General features: G+C 39.1%; 1 protein-coding gene and 1 long non-coding RNA gene across 3 annotated transcripts in view; one reads left to right on the forward strand and one right to left on the reverse strand.

Annotated features, from left to right (window-relative positions):
• The window catches only part of OSBPL6 (oxysterol binding protein like 6), a 122,504-nt gene that overhangs the window by 46,349 nt on the left and 60,492 nt on the right, over positions 1-15,663 (forward strand). For both annotated transcript variants that reach the window (XM_040227710.1, XM_040227711.1), the window contains 3 exons: positions 6,002-6,094; positions 11,850-11,972; positions 14,637-14,690. In XM_040227710.1, the coding sequence (XP_040083644.1) occupies positions 6,002-6,094; positions 11,850-11,972; positions 14,637-14,690 (270 nt within the window). The remainder of the gene's footprint in view (positions 1-6,001; positions 6,095-11,849; positions 11,973-14,636; positions 14,691-15,663) is intronic.
• LOC120853963 lies at positions 13,197-15,644 on the reverse strand. The gene is made up of 2 exons (XR_005718891.1): positions 15,544-15,644; positions 13,197-13,512 (listed from the first exon to the last, which is right to left on the reverse strand). It is a non-coding gene; the product is annotated as an uncharacterized LOC120853963 (long non-coding RNA).

The following is a 15,663-nucleotide window of genomic DNA, read 5'->3' on the forward strand; positions in this document are numbered from 1 at the left end:
TGTCTTGATTTCATGGCTACAGCCACCATCCGCAGTGATTTTGGAGCCCAAGAAAATAAAATCTGTCATTGCTTCCACTTTCTCCCAGCAATCTTGACATCTAATACTAGCTTTGACTTTAGTAGAGGTCAGTATTTAAAAGCTTGGAGTCCAGAGGAGAATCTTGATTTCCATTCCAACTCTAATACCTACTCGGTGTCATTAACCTCACTGAGGCTCTGTTTGTTCAATCAGCCGTAAAATAAATTGAATAACCATTATTTAAAAGCTTTTGATGAAGATGGCATGAAATAATCCATGTAAGAGACAGGGATATAGAAAGCACTGAATTGTCACGATTGACAATCATCATCAACACTGCAGAGGTTACTAGTATCACTGGAATAGTGTTGCTCTGTCAAAATTAGAAACACTAGAAGAGAGACAAGCCTAATCATCAGAAGCTTGAATAAGAAAATAATTTCGAAGTTTATAAATCATTTTGGATATCTTTCTTTGAAAATAGTTTATATAATTCATGAACAGAAAAATATTATAGCTTAGATAAACTCATCGGATGAGCAGTTTCAATGGAGTTGACATTCAGAGATCAATGGTCTCTTTAATAATGTTTTAAATTTGAATGGAAAGTGAGTCTATACAAAAATTGGTAGCCACCACCTACCATTTTTCCAGCAGCTCTTTTACATCTCTAAAATGAAATTGTACAAGAGGCCAGACAAGCCAAGAGATCCATTCAGCAGTTCTGTGGACTTTCATTTTGAGAGTCGTGTTTCTCTCTGCAGGAGTTGCGGCTAAACCAGTCAGCTGTTATTAAATGTCTCTTTGTATGTCTGTTTACCTACATCTTTGATACCACATAAACCAGACTGTAGTCATGTCAACAGATTTCCGCTTGCTACCCAGGAGGTATTAAGGTTAGTGGGCGTTACCCAGGGGACTAACTTTTACCAGTTGAAAGAGCGGCCCTGAAATATGCGCTCACCTCCTGGGTTTAAGCTAAGTGTGCATCACTTTTCTCTGAGCTGGGTGAACAAAGGATGGGTGAGTACTTTCACCTTCTCTGTGTGTTCCAAGTGCCTTAAAAATGTTCATCCTTTGTCACAAACGGCACCACACTATTCAGAGGGATTGATAATGGGGGAGAGCAATGCATGCGTGGGGCCAAGGGTACATGGGAAGTCTCTATACCTTTCTCTCAGTTTTCTTGTGGAGCTAAAACTGCTCTAGAAAAAAAAAAAAAAGTCTTTAAAAAAATACAGTGACCTGGAAATTAGTTGTAATTTTAGTATTTGAAAGGAAACTTGATTTTAAAAGAACAATAAACAGATATATGTAATCCTTTATTTAACCTTCTTATATAATATGTATAACACCTTGAGGGTAGGTGGCATGTGTTTCCAAGTCACCGTGAAAGAATATGAACATAGGCAGCTTGTGAAGAAAACCAAGTATAGCATAAGTTATGATCGTACAGGAAACGTGAAGATTTAGTTTTTGTTACTGAAGATGTTGCCACATTATTTATACATTTTTTGTGCTCTCTATTGACCAGTCACAGCTTTAAGAGCTTAATTCACCAGATGTTAACTCACCAGATGTTTTCATTTTAAAAGTTAAGTCCTTATTTTATTTTATTTTTTTTAATTTCTTTTTTTTACTTTACAATTCTGTATTGGTTAAAATGTTTTCAAAAGTTCTGTCTTATTGGAGCTGTGATTTTTATAATTCCAAGATGAAACTAGAAGGGAGTTTTATACCTGATCTTGTGTTAATGATTGCTGAGAGACCATTCTCTACAACCTAATAAAAGAGATCTAAACAATTCTAGAGCTTGCCTGGCTACAGTATGCAGGGCCTTGTGCTAGAGGTCAAGGAAGTGGGATACCAAGATGGAGATAAGTTTGTTCCTACTTTCATGGAGCACACAGTTGAACTCAAGTCCAAAACTGAGTATGACAGATTTGAAAACTGTCTTCTTCATATCTGCCCATATTAAGAACATACCATTCACCTGCTTAGGTATCTCATTAAAATAATGAGTGATTGTGTGTCCTTATGTAACTTCAGGGATATATTTTTTACTTTTATTTAAAAACCATGAGTTTGAAGCCAGTTCTTAAGATAGTTGATTAATTTTTTATTATCAGATAGATGATAGGTTCGAATAATGTACAAATATACAATATACTCGGAGAAGGCAGTGGCACCCCACTCCAGTACTCTTGCCTGGAAAATTCTGTGGACGGAGGAGCCTGGTAGGCTGCAGTCCATGGGGTCGCTACGAGTCGGACATGACTGAGCGACTTCACTTTCACTTTCCACTTTCATGCATTGGAGAAGGAAATGGCAACCCACTCCCGTGTTCTTGCCTGGAGAATCCCAGGGACGGGGGAGCCTGGTGAGCTGCCGTCTGTGGGGTCACACAGAGTCGGACACGACTGACATGACTTAGCAGCAGCAGCAACATACAGTATACTGCAGAAATTTGTTTAAGAGCTTTTGGCTTCTTTATTATCATTACAAAAGGTAAATGAAATAGCTTATTTTGGGGGGCAGTTACATTTATAGTAATAGATATCAGTTGGTAATTTTATAAATCACGCTTTACTTTTCCAGTAAAATATACTGAGTTAGTGATAGTTGAAGGAGAAAACTTAAAGTGTGACTTTAAACAGTTTTTCCAAAAAAGAACTTAAGAACATCTGTGATTATTTTGATAAGGTGTGCACCCAGATGTCCCCTGATAAGCAGGAAACTCTGTGGCCCTTAGGGAGATTGTCTGGCCCCTCCAGAACAAGGGGCCCCCACGGCCCTATGAAGAATCATTAAATAGCAGTTTAAAGCACTGAGTTTTTAAATTCAACTTAAGTTCAAATCTTGGATCCTCCATTTATTAGCCTTTTGATATAGCACAATTTAATCTCTTAAAGCCTCAATTTCCTCACAGTGGTAATAAAAATATCCATTTATTACTAAGATAGAGTTATCTTAATAAACATTTTTATGATTCTCTGTACCTTGGAAAATCAACAAAATTTGGGTTTGGATTATCCACTAAGTTGGAATGTGTTGTTCAGCCACTAAGTCGTGTCCAACTCTTTGTTATAACAAGTTTGAAATGAATGAACCTCTTACTTTTCTTCCCTAATGCAAACTTTTGTAAAATTGAGTGGAGAAAACAACTAATATTGTGTTCTCTGTGACAGGTACTGCAGTAGATATTTTACAGATTCTGTTCTGGTTTGTTTCATCACTAACCTCTTTGACCTACAGAATCCCAGCTACACTTTGAGTATCCCCAGGTCTCAAGAGAGACAAAACTCATTTTTTTTTCACTTTAAATATCCTAAATTGATTTCCGTGTCTGCAGCTTGATTTGAATATGAGGTGATTTAGTTTCTTTCACCTGGCTAAGTTCCTGAGTTAGTCCTTTATTTCTTGCCTCTGTTGCTGCTAAGGTCAAGTTCCTTTCCAAGTTTTGCATTTCTTACTGTGTGTATTTGTTATGGGGGGCAGGGAACAAGGACCCAAAGGTAATGTATGTGTGTTTTATTGCCCAGACACCTGCATGTATGAAAATAGAGAGGCATCCTTATGTTACATAACCTCTGAAAAACTTCACTATACATTAGAGAGAGAATGAGAGTACAAAAGATAAATAACATTTCAGTATGGTTATAAGAAGTTTTCAACTTGCATAGGCCCTGATAGGGCCATGGGAACCTCTAAGGGTCATGGACAACCTTTAGAGAACCACTGCTGCAGAAGCTAGAGGGATGAGGAGGGTGAGTAACAGTGGGGCAGGAACTTTGACTTCTTTTATAAATTTCTATTCTGTATTTGAATTTTTTATAATGAGCACATATTACTTTTATTATTTTTAAACACACACATAAAAAATGAAAGGCTGTGAGGATGTCCTAGAAGGTAATACGATTTTTGCTTAAACCACAGCAATAATTCTCATTTTAGTTCCTGTTACCTACATGATCTCAGAATAAATCTAAATTTCATATTTAGCTGATATGTTTTCAATAGGATGCCATCCAGAGTACTAACATGAACAGTAATGTAAGTCCCAGGTCATTTGTTGCCATTGTTGTTAAAGATCTGAACACACACGGCCTGTTTTTCTCTTCATAGTAAGAAGCCTTTGCTTCTGACTCCCACAAAAGGCGTGGGCACAGATACGGATACCAGTCCCGTTTAATATTTTTCCCTGCTAATTGCAGTGAACCTAGGAATGGAAAGAGCAGAGTCCCATTTACTGCTTAAATTGTCCGTGGACACACTGGCTGCCAGATTAGAAGTTCTTGCTGCCTACTGCCCCTTTGTGTTTGGTCACCAAATATCTGATCTGATTTATTCTGCTTCCTCACAAATTGGAAAATAAATCTTCCACCTCAGTTATTCTCTAATAAGTGACTTAAAAAAGCAATCAGATACGATTTTAAAAATTTACAGTCAGGCTTCTTATTTTCAGGATTACAGAAATAATCAAAAGTCTGAATAGAAATTAGAATAATTTGGCTCAGGTCAAAGTGTAACTTGCTTTATGAAGAATCAAGCGTTAATCTGACAGTTTTCCAATGAGATAGGAAAAACAGAGACCTTAATAGGTAAATAAAATCCAGCTTTGTGTATTGAAACAATGAAATGTTAGAACTAGAGTAAAAATGTTACATTTTCAGCCTGTATTTAACTATTAATTCCATTGGTTTATTTCTCTAATGTCTTTCAGATTTATTCCTATGTATAAAGTGCTTAATTTCTTCCAAATATAATGTATATTTTTGCACTTAAAAAATTAAGAAAAAAATTAAAAGTCATCTGTAATTCCACCACCTCTGTACAGCTACTGTAACATTCTGGAATATATTTTGATTATAAGCTTAGCATCATCATATTCTAGATATTTTTTATAGCCTGATTATTTAGTTAACCAGACACCATGACTATTTTTTTCATATCAATAAACCATAGTTCATGTTATCATTTTTAATCATTGCATGGTATTAATACTTCCTTGAAAATCTGTACCATTCTCATATATATTAGATTTTTTTACTATAATAAGATAATGCTACAGTAAGTGTATCTGTTCCTGTATCTCTCCATACTAGTCTGATTACTTCCTTAGAGTAAAGACTTAGCTATAAGATTACTGGGTCAATGAGGCAGTACTTTTTTCACCAAAGACTTTTTAATAAACTTGCAAAATTCCTCTTTAAAAAGTATACCGATTGTATACTCCTTTTCCCCCAACCCGGATCTATTCTTGAATGTAATGGGTTTTAAAAAACCATTATTATTTTGGTTTTCATTTCTTTAAATACCTCTGTGGTTGAAGCTGAACATCTTTTCCAATATTCTGCACAAGTTGCCTGCCCATATACTTTGCCTATTTTCCTATTGGAATGTCATCTTACTGACCTGTGAATGCTCTTTGTAAACTTTGTAAAAGACATCTACTGCTTGTTGAATTGTTTTCTTCTCTGCGTTTAAGAATTACATTATTGTAACTTTAATAATTATACTATTATATAACTATAAGGATTATAAGAAATTCTAGAGACTAAACGGTATCATGGCTCTGGGATTTTTGATGTAGACCTTTCTCTGTTTGCTGCCATTCGAAAGAGGAGCAAATATTTCTGTATAAGGCTAGCCATCTAAGTAGTAGGTGTACCACCATTCTCATAAAGTTATTAAAATGTTGGGACTTACTTAGTCCATTTTTTTTTTTAATTTATGTGCTGACTCTTAAGACTAAAATCAGTATTGTAGCAGAAATTCACCGTCAAATCTACAAGGGAAGGAGACAAAATCCTGTCCTGACACTTTTCTTAGAGTTGTTGCTGCCTTTGGTCCCCTCTGGAACTTGTCATCTTTAACCTAGCTCACTGCTCTTACTGTGATGTGTGTGATCTCACCCTCCTGTCCATCCACATGAGGAATGGATTCTCTAACCCTCAGCTGTATTTCCGTGTATTTTCAGAGCATCCACATACTGGAGAGGACTTCTTCCACGAGCACCGAACCCTCTATAAGTCGGCAACTGCTGGAACCAGAACCAGTGCCCCTCTCCAAGGTCAGTGACACCATGTGATGCTCTCCCAAGTGGCAGGATGCCTGGCCCGGGGCCAGTGGAACAACACCTCTTTCACCTGACTCCCCTAAACTAGTTGTGATGCCCATTGTAGAACTGCTCTTCCTCTTCTTTCCACCCCCAGTATGTAGGGTATCTTGCCCTTAGAAGGGAAGAGATGAAAGTGTATTTGCTGAGATTTGCAGGGTTACATACAGATGGCCAGAATTCTCTTTGTTTGGGACTTCCCCGGTGGCTGAGAAAGTAAAGAATCTGCTTGCAATGCAGGAGACTCATGTTGGATCACTGGGTCCGGAAGATCCCCTGGAGGAGGAAATAAATTGAAATACGCCAGTCTACTATTGAAATTGAACACTCCAATCCAGTATCTTGCCTGGAGAATTCCATGGGCAGAGGAGCCTGGTGGTCTACAGTCCACGGGGTTGCAAAGCGTTGGACACAACTGAGTGACTAACGCTTTCATTTCTTTTCACTTTCTCTTTGTTCTAAGGGAAAGGCAAGAGAAATTATTGTCCTTCTCTGTTGGAGAGATGAACTAATATTTCTATATCAAGGTAGTTAACAAAGTCACTGGGCCCAGAAGTGACAACAACAGCAACAGCATGTACCATGCACTGGGTACCAGGTATTATACTAAGACTTGATTCCATTTACTATAATCCTTATGAGCAATCCATGTAGTGTAGATATTTATTACATTTTACAAATACAGGAACCAAGAGTTAGTAACTTGCCCAGAGTCAAAAAGGCTGCTGAGTAGCAGGGCAGGGACTCAAACTTAGACTTGTTTAAACTCTGCCCCACCTGCAGGGTAAAAGAGTCCCTACCCAGAGGGGCTGCTATATGCTCAAGAGTTCAGCACCCTTCTTGCAGCTGGTCTTCCTAGCAGTGAGCTCAGAGGGCAACACAGAGACTACGGATGGAGACCTTTTCTGAATCGTGGAAGCCGGTGTTCCCTCTCCTTGGGCTTCCTTTTTCTCAGACTATGGGAACATCTAAATTAATTTATGCCTAAAATGCAAAAATCACAAAGAAAAGTCGAGGAGACACCATCCTACTTATTCCCATCCCCTGCTCAGTTCCCTGAGATTTTCAGACTCCCCTACTGAGAAACTCAGAAAATAGAAGGCATGGGGATTTTGAATCCAAATACAAAAATAGCACTTTGTTTCCCCAAAAGGTTAACTAAGTGTGTATAACTGATTCATCCATGTTGCTTTTCCTACATTAAATAGAAAAGGATGCTCTACTATACTATTGTATTGTAGAATATACTACCTCTTTATACTTTGAAGTTGTTACAGGCCATAGACTTTATTTTGTCAGATAGGAGCAGATTGCCAAACTAAAATAAGAGAGTTATTAAATTGTTTAAAAAAAAAACTTAGAAATGAAAACAATCTTACTTCTATTTGAATGCCAAGCAGAGGGTGTCTACTTGGTAAATATAACCAGAAATCTCTTTGAAACCTCAGTTCTCTCTTAAGACTCAGCTAAAGGACAGAGAGAATAACTCCATGTAGGGGTGATGGAGAAGGTGGCTCACCTTGACTGAGCACCCACTTTGGGATCTGGGTAGGACCCTGGCAACATCCGCTTCTCATTACTTCTCCATGCATCTGCCTGCTTAGATCTTGCTGTGTGACTCATATTCCTGTGTTTTTGTACAAATACATAACAGCTCTCTTGAGACCCCATGAAATCACAGAGTCCTGTTCAATCCAGACACCATAGCATCTCACCATCCCTCAGCTCCTTTGAGAGAAGATGGGCTCTCTGGGTACTGGTTGGTGGTGGAAGAACACTGTATAAAGTGCAGTGGCAGCCCACTCCAGTACTCTTGCCTGGAAAACCCCATGGACGGAGGAGCCTGGTGGGCTGCAGCCCATGGGGTCGCTACGAGTCGGACACGACTGAGCAACTTCACTTTCACTTTTCACTTTCACACATCGGAGAAGGAAATGGCAGCCCACTCCAGTGTTCTTGCCTGGAGAATCCCAGGGACGGGGGAGCCTGGTGGGCTGCTGTCTATGGGGTCGCACAGAGTCGAACACGACTGAAGCGACTTAGCAGCAGCAGCAGCAGTCTTGTCTCAGGATTTAGTTCAAATGCTTTGTTTGATTCACCTCCTAAAGCATTTCACATATCCACCACCTACACATGTGCGCCTATAGAATATACTCTTGAGAAAGGAAATGTCTTTTTTTTTTCCCCAAATGAACAGCCTAGGGCTGTTATCAGGTTACTTTCTGTTTGGTGGTATTGTTATTAGATCAAAGATGTTTTTAAAAACTTCTGTAATAGCAAAAATGTTTGTATATCTGTTTCACGTACTGATTATGTTAGGGTTTTTTACTCTGTTTCTAATATACATAAACCTATGAAAGTTGGTGACTTTAAGAAGAAAATTGATATTAATTGAAATTAGGAATAGTTATTCAATTTTCAGAAAGCAATTTTAACTTTCTCAAAACAGACCTGGTTTACTGTGTATAGAGATGAATTGTACTAAGTCCTGAGATAGGATATTTCATTTCTTACACACCTTATTTATAACATTATCATCAGTGTTTATAATTGAAATAGAGTTGTTTGCTCTGGCATTATCCCTTGCTTTTTTGTCTAACAGTTTATTTAACTGTAAGAACAATATTAGGATTCTTCCTAATTTCTTTTGCTGAGTTTAGTAATGCTAAATCAGAGTGAGTGCAATTACCTGTTCAGAACTGCTGCATGTATGTTTACAGAATACAATTTTTGCTTTTTCTGTCTTATCCACACAGCCCCACCCCTTTTTTCCCTCTGTAGTTAAATTCCCAAAGAAGAAAAAAACTGCTGTGATAGAGATCAGTAGTCATAGTTCCATAGGGACAAGCTATTACTACATTCTGAATTTAATTAGGAAAAAATTCAAATAGCATTTGTACTTATTATTAAAGATTTCCATTTTCATAAGTAATACAGAGTATTTGTCACACATGAGGAGAGAATAAATCAAAGATGAACATTAGCCTTCAAATAAGATAAGATCTAGCCAAAAATAAAAATGCTGTTCTTCTGGAGATGCTATCCATGGATAGGGCTACTAAAAATAGAAATATAATTAAATACAGCTGATATCGCTCTAAGACCAGAGAGAGTGTTCATGAATATAGGTACACATATGTAGAGAGTTATTCTTTTAATTTCTTGATTACATTAAGGCTTTCTAAAAGAAATCTATAGAAATCTATTAATTTTATGGAATAAAAATCAATCATTTTTATCTGCTTTGCTGATGGGAGTGAAAAGCCAAAGATAACTGGACTTTGTATAAGAACCTGCTTTTTTTTATTATTATTATTCTCTCATTATTTATAAGCATTGCTCACCTGGATTGAATTGCAGTTCAGTATTAAAAAACAAATATACCAAAGCACTGTGCTTTGCACTCCTGATGACAGTGCCTTTTATTGTCCTAAAAATAGGATACAGAGCCTAAAATTGTCTCATCAGAAGTTTTTTTTTAGGTAGGAAGTGGATTTATTTAGAAAGAAATATTTTTTAAAAAAATTACCATATCTAATTAACAGTTCTGACCAGATCAATCACAGTTTCTGACAGTACTTAAGTAAAGAATCACTTTGTAGGTTGTTTTATTGTGTATAGGGGCGTTTACAGCTCCTTTAAAAGGTTCTTAATGTCACCAGAGAAACACTGGTAGCTGCATTTCCTTGAGGGATGTATTAATAGTTCACCAGGCACCCTCAGAGACGACAGAGAAGATGGAGAAATGGCAAAGATCTCGGGTTAGTTCTCAGGGGTGGTGAGGGCTTGGGCTTCAGTCAGGTACAAGCAAGATGCTGGCTTCAGAAGCCAGGAGTATCTCCTAGGCTTAATGATGTTAGCATGAAGCAATGTTCAGCCACATCTCCTGTTAACAATTTTCTGTGAAAATCCCACTCCATTTACACATCTTTGGACTTAAACATAGATTTGACTCAAACATAGAGCAAGTGGGCTTCCCTGGTGGCTCAGATGGTAAAGAATCTGCCTGCAATACGAGTGACCTAGATTCGATCCCTGGGGCGGAAAGAGCCCCTGGAGGAGAGCGTGGCAACCCACTCCAGTTTTCGTGCTTGGAGAATCCCCATAGACAGAGGAGCCTGGCAGGCCACAGTCCACGGGGTCTCAAAGAGTCAGACACAACTGAGCGACTAAGCACACACAGCAGAGGGCAAGCAGCTTCTGAGATGAAAGGAGAAGACAGAGGAAAGAGGCATGGATGGTAAATACGCAGCCCTCTCCCCTCCCATCTCCGTGGCTGATGTCAGGAACTGACTATGGCCCCTTGGCCCCTGGGGCCTGCCAGAGCCTCACAGTCCTGCAGCAGTCTCTGGACAGCCACCACCCAGACCCATACAGGCTGCAAGTCCATCTGCCCCAAGATAGTACCCCTTGCCATTCCTGCTGAAGTCTCTGTGCTATAGTCTAAAGAAGGTTGCTGATAGGACACCCCTCAGAACTCAGCTTCCCGAGTCAGTTTGGGTTAGTTCGTTCTGCAGTGAGGCCTGCCCTGATCCTGGAAGCTGCATCCAGCTTTCCAGTGCTGAGGTGCTCAAGCAGGTTGTGCTGAGAGATTTCGCTTCCCTGCTCCATGGGCAGGATTGCAGCAGTCATGCATGCCATGTGACCTCATTGTTCCTGCCTCTACTTCTGCGTGACTGAGCCCCAAGCCTGAGATCTAGAACACGAGTGTTTGCCAGGTCAGCAGTTACTATAGAGCTGCCGGGGCCCTTGGAAATTACCTGGTCTGGGGATTTTAAAACCCAGGATGTTGCTACAGAGCTGCTGTCCAACAGGGAAGCAGGCCCAAGGGGAAGTGTGGCAGACTGAAGACAGGCTGCCATCCCCCAGGCCAGGACCACTGTTGCCAGATCTTAGGCTGCCACAAATACTAGAAATCTGGATTTTTAAAGTCTGAAATCCTCTGATTTTTAAATATTGACAATTCATTTTAAAAGCTTCTCTTAAAAACAACATAGATGAACAAAACATATCTTATGGAAGAGGAAACCATGATTAAGTCTGTTTTTAACAGAGGAGGGTGATAATGTGCACTCTAGAAGCTCAGATTTTTGGCTGTGCAGTTGGGTGTTCTTTCCACAGGCTCCCAAAGGCGTGTGTTTCTCACAACGTGTGTCTTCAAAAGCACGGACTTCTTGGTGGGTATTTGGCAAGCAGGGCATTTTATGCTCACTCAGAAATGTCAGCAGTCTCCCCAAGGAGAAGTAGATGCTCAAGCGCTGCTCTTCAGCCTAACAGGTTGTGGGCCACTTAGGCTGGTGCAGCCTTTTTATTTCTACAGAAAGCCAGGCCCACATGCTAATTGAACGCGTTTCGTCAAAATGATCTTATTTTAAAACTTTAATGTGCCTCTATCCCCAGAGATGAACTGCCTGGAAAAGTGCATTTTAAATCTTGTGAATGCAGGCAATCAAAACCATTCTACCCCAGACGTCACCTCTGTCCAGCTCATTTCTGATGGCCTGCATTCCTCCAGGTGTGCCCAGGAGCTCACTCTCACTTCAATTATAAGTGCATAGCTGTGTGTGATGTTACAGAATGCTCCAGAATGATATTCATACTTCTGATGGGTTGAGTGTTGTATCAAAAGCAACTTCTACCTAGGAATTTGCTTTAAGTGCATCATCAAACACTGAGAAATATGTGATTTGTTTTTCTTCTTTTCTCTTAGGAAGCTGACAGCTGGGAAATTATAGAAGGACTGAAAATAGGCCAAACCAATGTCCAGAGACCAGACAAACATGAAGGTTTTATGCTAAAGAAGAGAAAATGGCCTTTAAAAGGCTGGCACAAGGTAACATTTTCATCACGTTCATCTTCATATCATCTTCATAATTAGAGAGGCTCTTACTTGGTGTCATTAAGTGGTTATACAGCCTTATTTTAACCATACAGGCTGCAACCTATCGTATCTATTTAAGTCAGAGTTCTGTAATGTCTGTAAGCAGAGAAAAAATATTTTACATGATATTTAAAATCCAGTTTAGACATATTGTGTACTCTGCTTTTTAAACTTATATAGGATAAATATGTTCTTATTAAATGTTCTTCTAAACCTGAGCTGCTTCAAATGCATGCATATATTTTATCAGATGGATTTATGCTATATATCCCACCACTACTGAACCAATTTCCTATTGCTATGTGTGAACATGTGTCTTATTTTTTACTGTATGATGTTGTGATGAAGATTCTTACACATGAATTTCCATTTAAGTTCTTGGAGTAAATTCCTAGAATTATTGTTCACCAGTGCAAACTAAAGATGGAAAATCACTTGTCTTGGAAGTTTGTCTACTGCCCTTTAATATATATGGTGTATTTCTCTCTCCCCAACTCCACATAATCTTTCCATCTTCCAGTTTTAATCATGAAGAAAATATTTTGCACTGTATTGTTGCAATGACCTGAGTAGCAAGAATTCTGGACACTTAGGAGAAGCAAGCTATCCTCTGTTTTCAAGATAAGCCTTTGGATAGACCACCAAGATCTATCTAGAATCTGGAAGAACAGGTTCATTACTTGCCACATCTGCTAATGGATTTCATCTCAAGGCAGATGGATTTGGGGGTGCAAATGGAGTGGTGGTTGCTGCCCATTGGTTCAAAAATGGAGGTTATGGATAATAACGTCCTGACGGAAATGTATTTCTTGCAAATTGAGGGAAGGACTTAAAAATTAACAGGTGGGAAGTGTTGCCTCAACTTCCCATCTCTGAGAATGGAATAAAAGCAAGTCAAAGAGTCTTCTTCTCTCCCACTTGTCAGAAACCTTGGCAGTCTCCTCAAACCCATAATATTATTCCAGTACCAGGAATCTCTCTTCACCCTTGATCTCTCTTGGATATTGGTCAACTGGCCTTACACCTTCCTGGAAGCACCTTTGCCTTTCATTCTGACCTTCCCACTTTGCAGTTCCTCAAATCAATGGCCTTGCTTATCTTCTCCCCATGACCATCCTATAGGTTATCTCTGCTAGAATTCTCTGATAGATAGAAATGGAAAAATAGAAGAAAGGGGGGGGTCAAAGAAACACATTTATCTGAATTGCTAACTTTAATTTAGCACTCTTAGTCCATGTTTCAGCAAAATTGGCTGTGGTCAGCAAAATTGGCTGTGGTTCAGAAGCAGCTCTCTCTGGATCTTCCCTTAGAACATTTTGCTACATGAGCAGAAGTAGGTCCTCCCTCGCATCTCCTTTGCTCCTGGTCTGTGATCCTGTATTTTTTCCAGCATCAGTCCATTTGATTGCCCAAGTCATAGGCAATCAAAAAATCAAGTATTTTTCAGCTGTAGAGGTTCTTTCTCCTGGCGCTTACTTTTTGCCCCCTAGAACTGTAACAAAGGGGTTACAATGGCCTTCTGTGAGTTCTGTATAGGGTGTCCCCAGGCCCAACTGCCTGTCGCCTCAGCAGCCTAGAGTTCCTAAGTCACATAAAAACTTCCCAGCTGAGTAATTTACCAGCCACAGTAATTTACCTGCATCTGTGGAAACTAGAGGACCCTGGACCCATTGTGTAACTGGGTCATGGGAGCTGTTTGTTCCCCTGTCAATTGTCCATGGAAAAGAAATCAACCACAAAGAGCTCCTGAGGTTTGTGAATCAAAAATAGCTAGATTCATTTGGACTGGACCAGGAGTATCTTGGAAGAGACAGAAACCACTCCAAATATATATATTTATTCCCCCTTAATAGAGTTTAGAAATAATTTTTAATATGTTTTACTAATAGTGAAATGGAAGTATTTTTCTAAGTAGGGATGCAAGCATATTGATAAGGCTACTTTTTAAACTTTCCAGATAATTCATTATTCATAGCTCCAGTCCACTGGCTTCTATTTATTTACAGACATGGGTATTTTCAGAATTATCAGTGGTAGCTAGGGAAAGTCAAGAATTGACCTCCAAGGTGGAAAAGTAAACCAGTAGTCAAGTTCCTCACGGAATCACTGTGACCTAACTCAGTTTATTCTCATTTCTTACTTTGAAAAACACCCCAGTGCAGTTCATTCAGAAAGTCCTAGATGTAGGCCCTGGTTCCTCCTGCTACCCCCACACCCCCATTAAGAAACACTGTGGTGATGGGGGAGATCCATGTGGTCCACTGGTTAGAATTCAGCACTTTCAGTGCTGTGGCCCAAGTTCAGTCCCTGGTCAGGGAACTGAGACCCCACAAGCTGTGCAGTATAGCTGAAAAGAAAAGAAAAACTGTGGTGAAAGAGTCCATCCCCATTGGATTATATGTAAAAGAACCCTACTAGGTAAATGGTATGGAACGTGAGCTCAGATTTCCTTACCATTCCATGTGACTGGCTGTGGCCAGGTGCACTAAATACAAATACGTGGAAATGGTCAAACGTATTGATTACTAAGTATCAAGCAATATTAGACCCACAATTGTGAACGTTTTCTGTAATTCAAAATACTGATAGTAACTGGGGACTGTTTGGTTCTTGCAGCGTTTTTTTGTCCTGGATAATGGAATGTTAAAGTATTCAAAGGCACCACTTGATGTAAGTAGACAAAAAGATTGGTTTCGAATTCTGCTTGAAATGAGTCAACACTGCAGTGTACAAGTGTTGTGCCATAGTTACCAGTTCTGTGTGTTTCTGTGCCTGTAAGACTTAGCAACCTACCAAACTTCCATGTTGCATGGAAGATGTGTTTTATGCTTATGTTCAAGCTAGCATAAAATCTCAAACTGCTGCATGAAAATTTAACTATTGTAATGTATGCTGTTAAAAACAGAAGCTTAAACCTAAAAGTCACCAACTAACAAAAATCACCCTTTCTGTCTTAGAAAACTCAAGTAGACTTTTTTCCCTGCATTTCTTAATAAACTATGCTTTATGTGCTTTTTCTGAGATTTAGCATGCATTCTTACTGATTTTTTTTTTAAGACTTATCTATGGACTTCATTTCTGTTTCATACATTCCTATATCTTGAGCATCCCAGCTCTAAAATTATTCCAAATTACTTTTCTTTAATATCAAAAGTTATTGTTTGCATGCAAAACTGGAAAACGCTCTCCTTCTTATCATTGTGTGTGGGAGAAATAACATAGGGCTCAGGTTTCAGTTCTGACCCTAGCTCCTTCATGAGTCAGCTGTGTGTCCTTGATCAAATGAGGGCAGCCAGAAGATGAGCTGCCTGCTCTGTGCACTCAGTCCCAACTGCCCATTTCCACCCTGCAGCTGTCTGCTAGCTGATTACTTGGGTATATTTGGGGTTGTAGGTCAAAGATGGACCATAGTTATTTTAGGAACCAGAAAAAGTATCTCTTAGGATATAAACTGTATAATCTAGAGTTACAAAGAATTGACATTATAGTTATGCCAAAACAAGAATGAGATGAATAGTCTTACTTATTGAAATTGGCCTGAAGTCACTGTAACTTCAGCTGTCCTCAAATTAAGGACCTTCAGAAACTTAGCCATTTCCTCTCTGTTCAAGGGGTGTGATCTTCCATCTCCTGTAGATAAATG

The sequence above is a fragment of the Oryx dammah genome, unplaced genomic scaffold, assembly GCF_014754425.2.
Source record: "Oryx dammah isolate SB20612 unplaced genomic scaffold, SCBI_Odam_1.1 HiC_scaffold_27, whole genome shotgun sequence".
Taxonomy (NCBI): Eukaryota; Metazoa; Chordata; class Mammalia; order Artiodactyla; family Bovidae; genus Oryx; species Oryx dammah.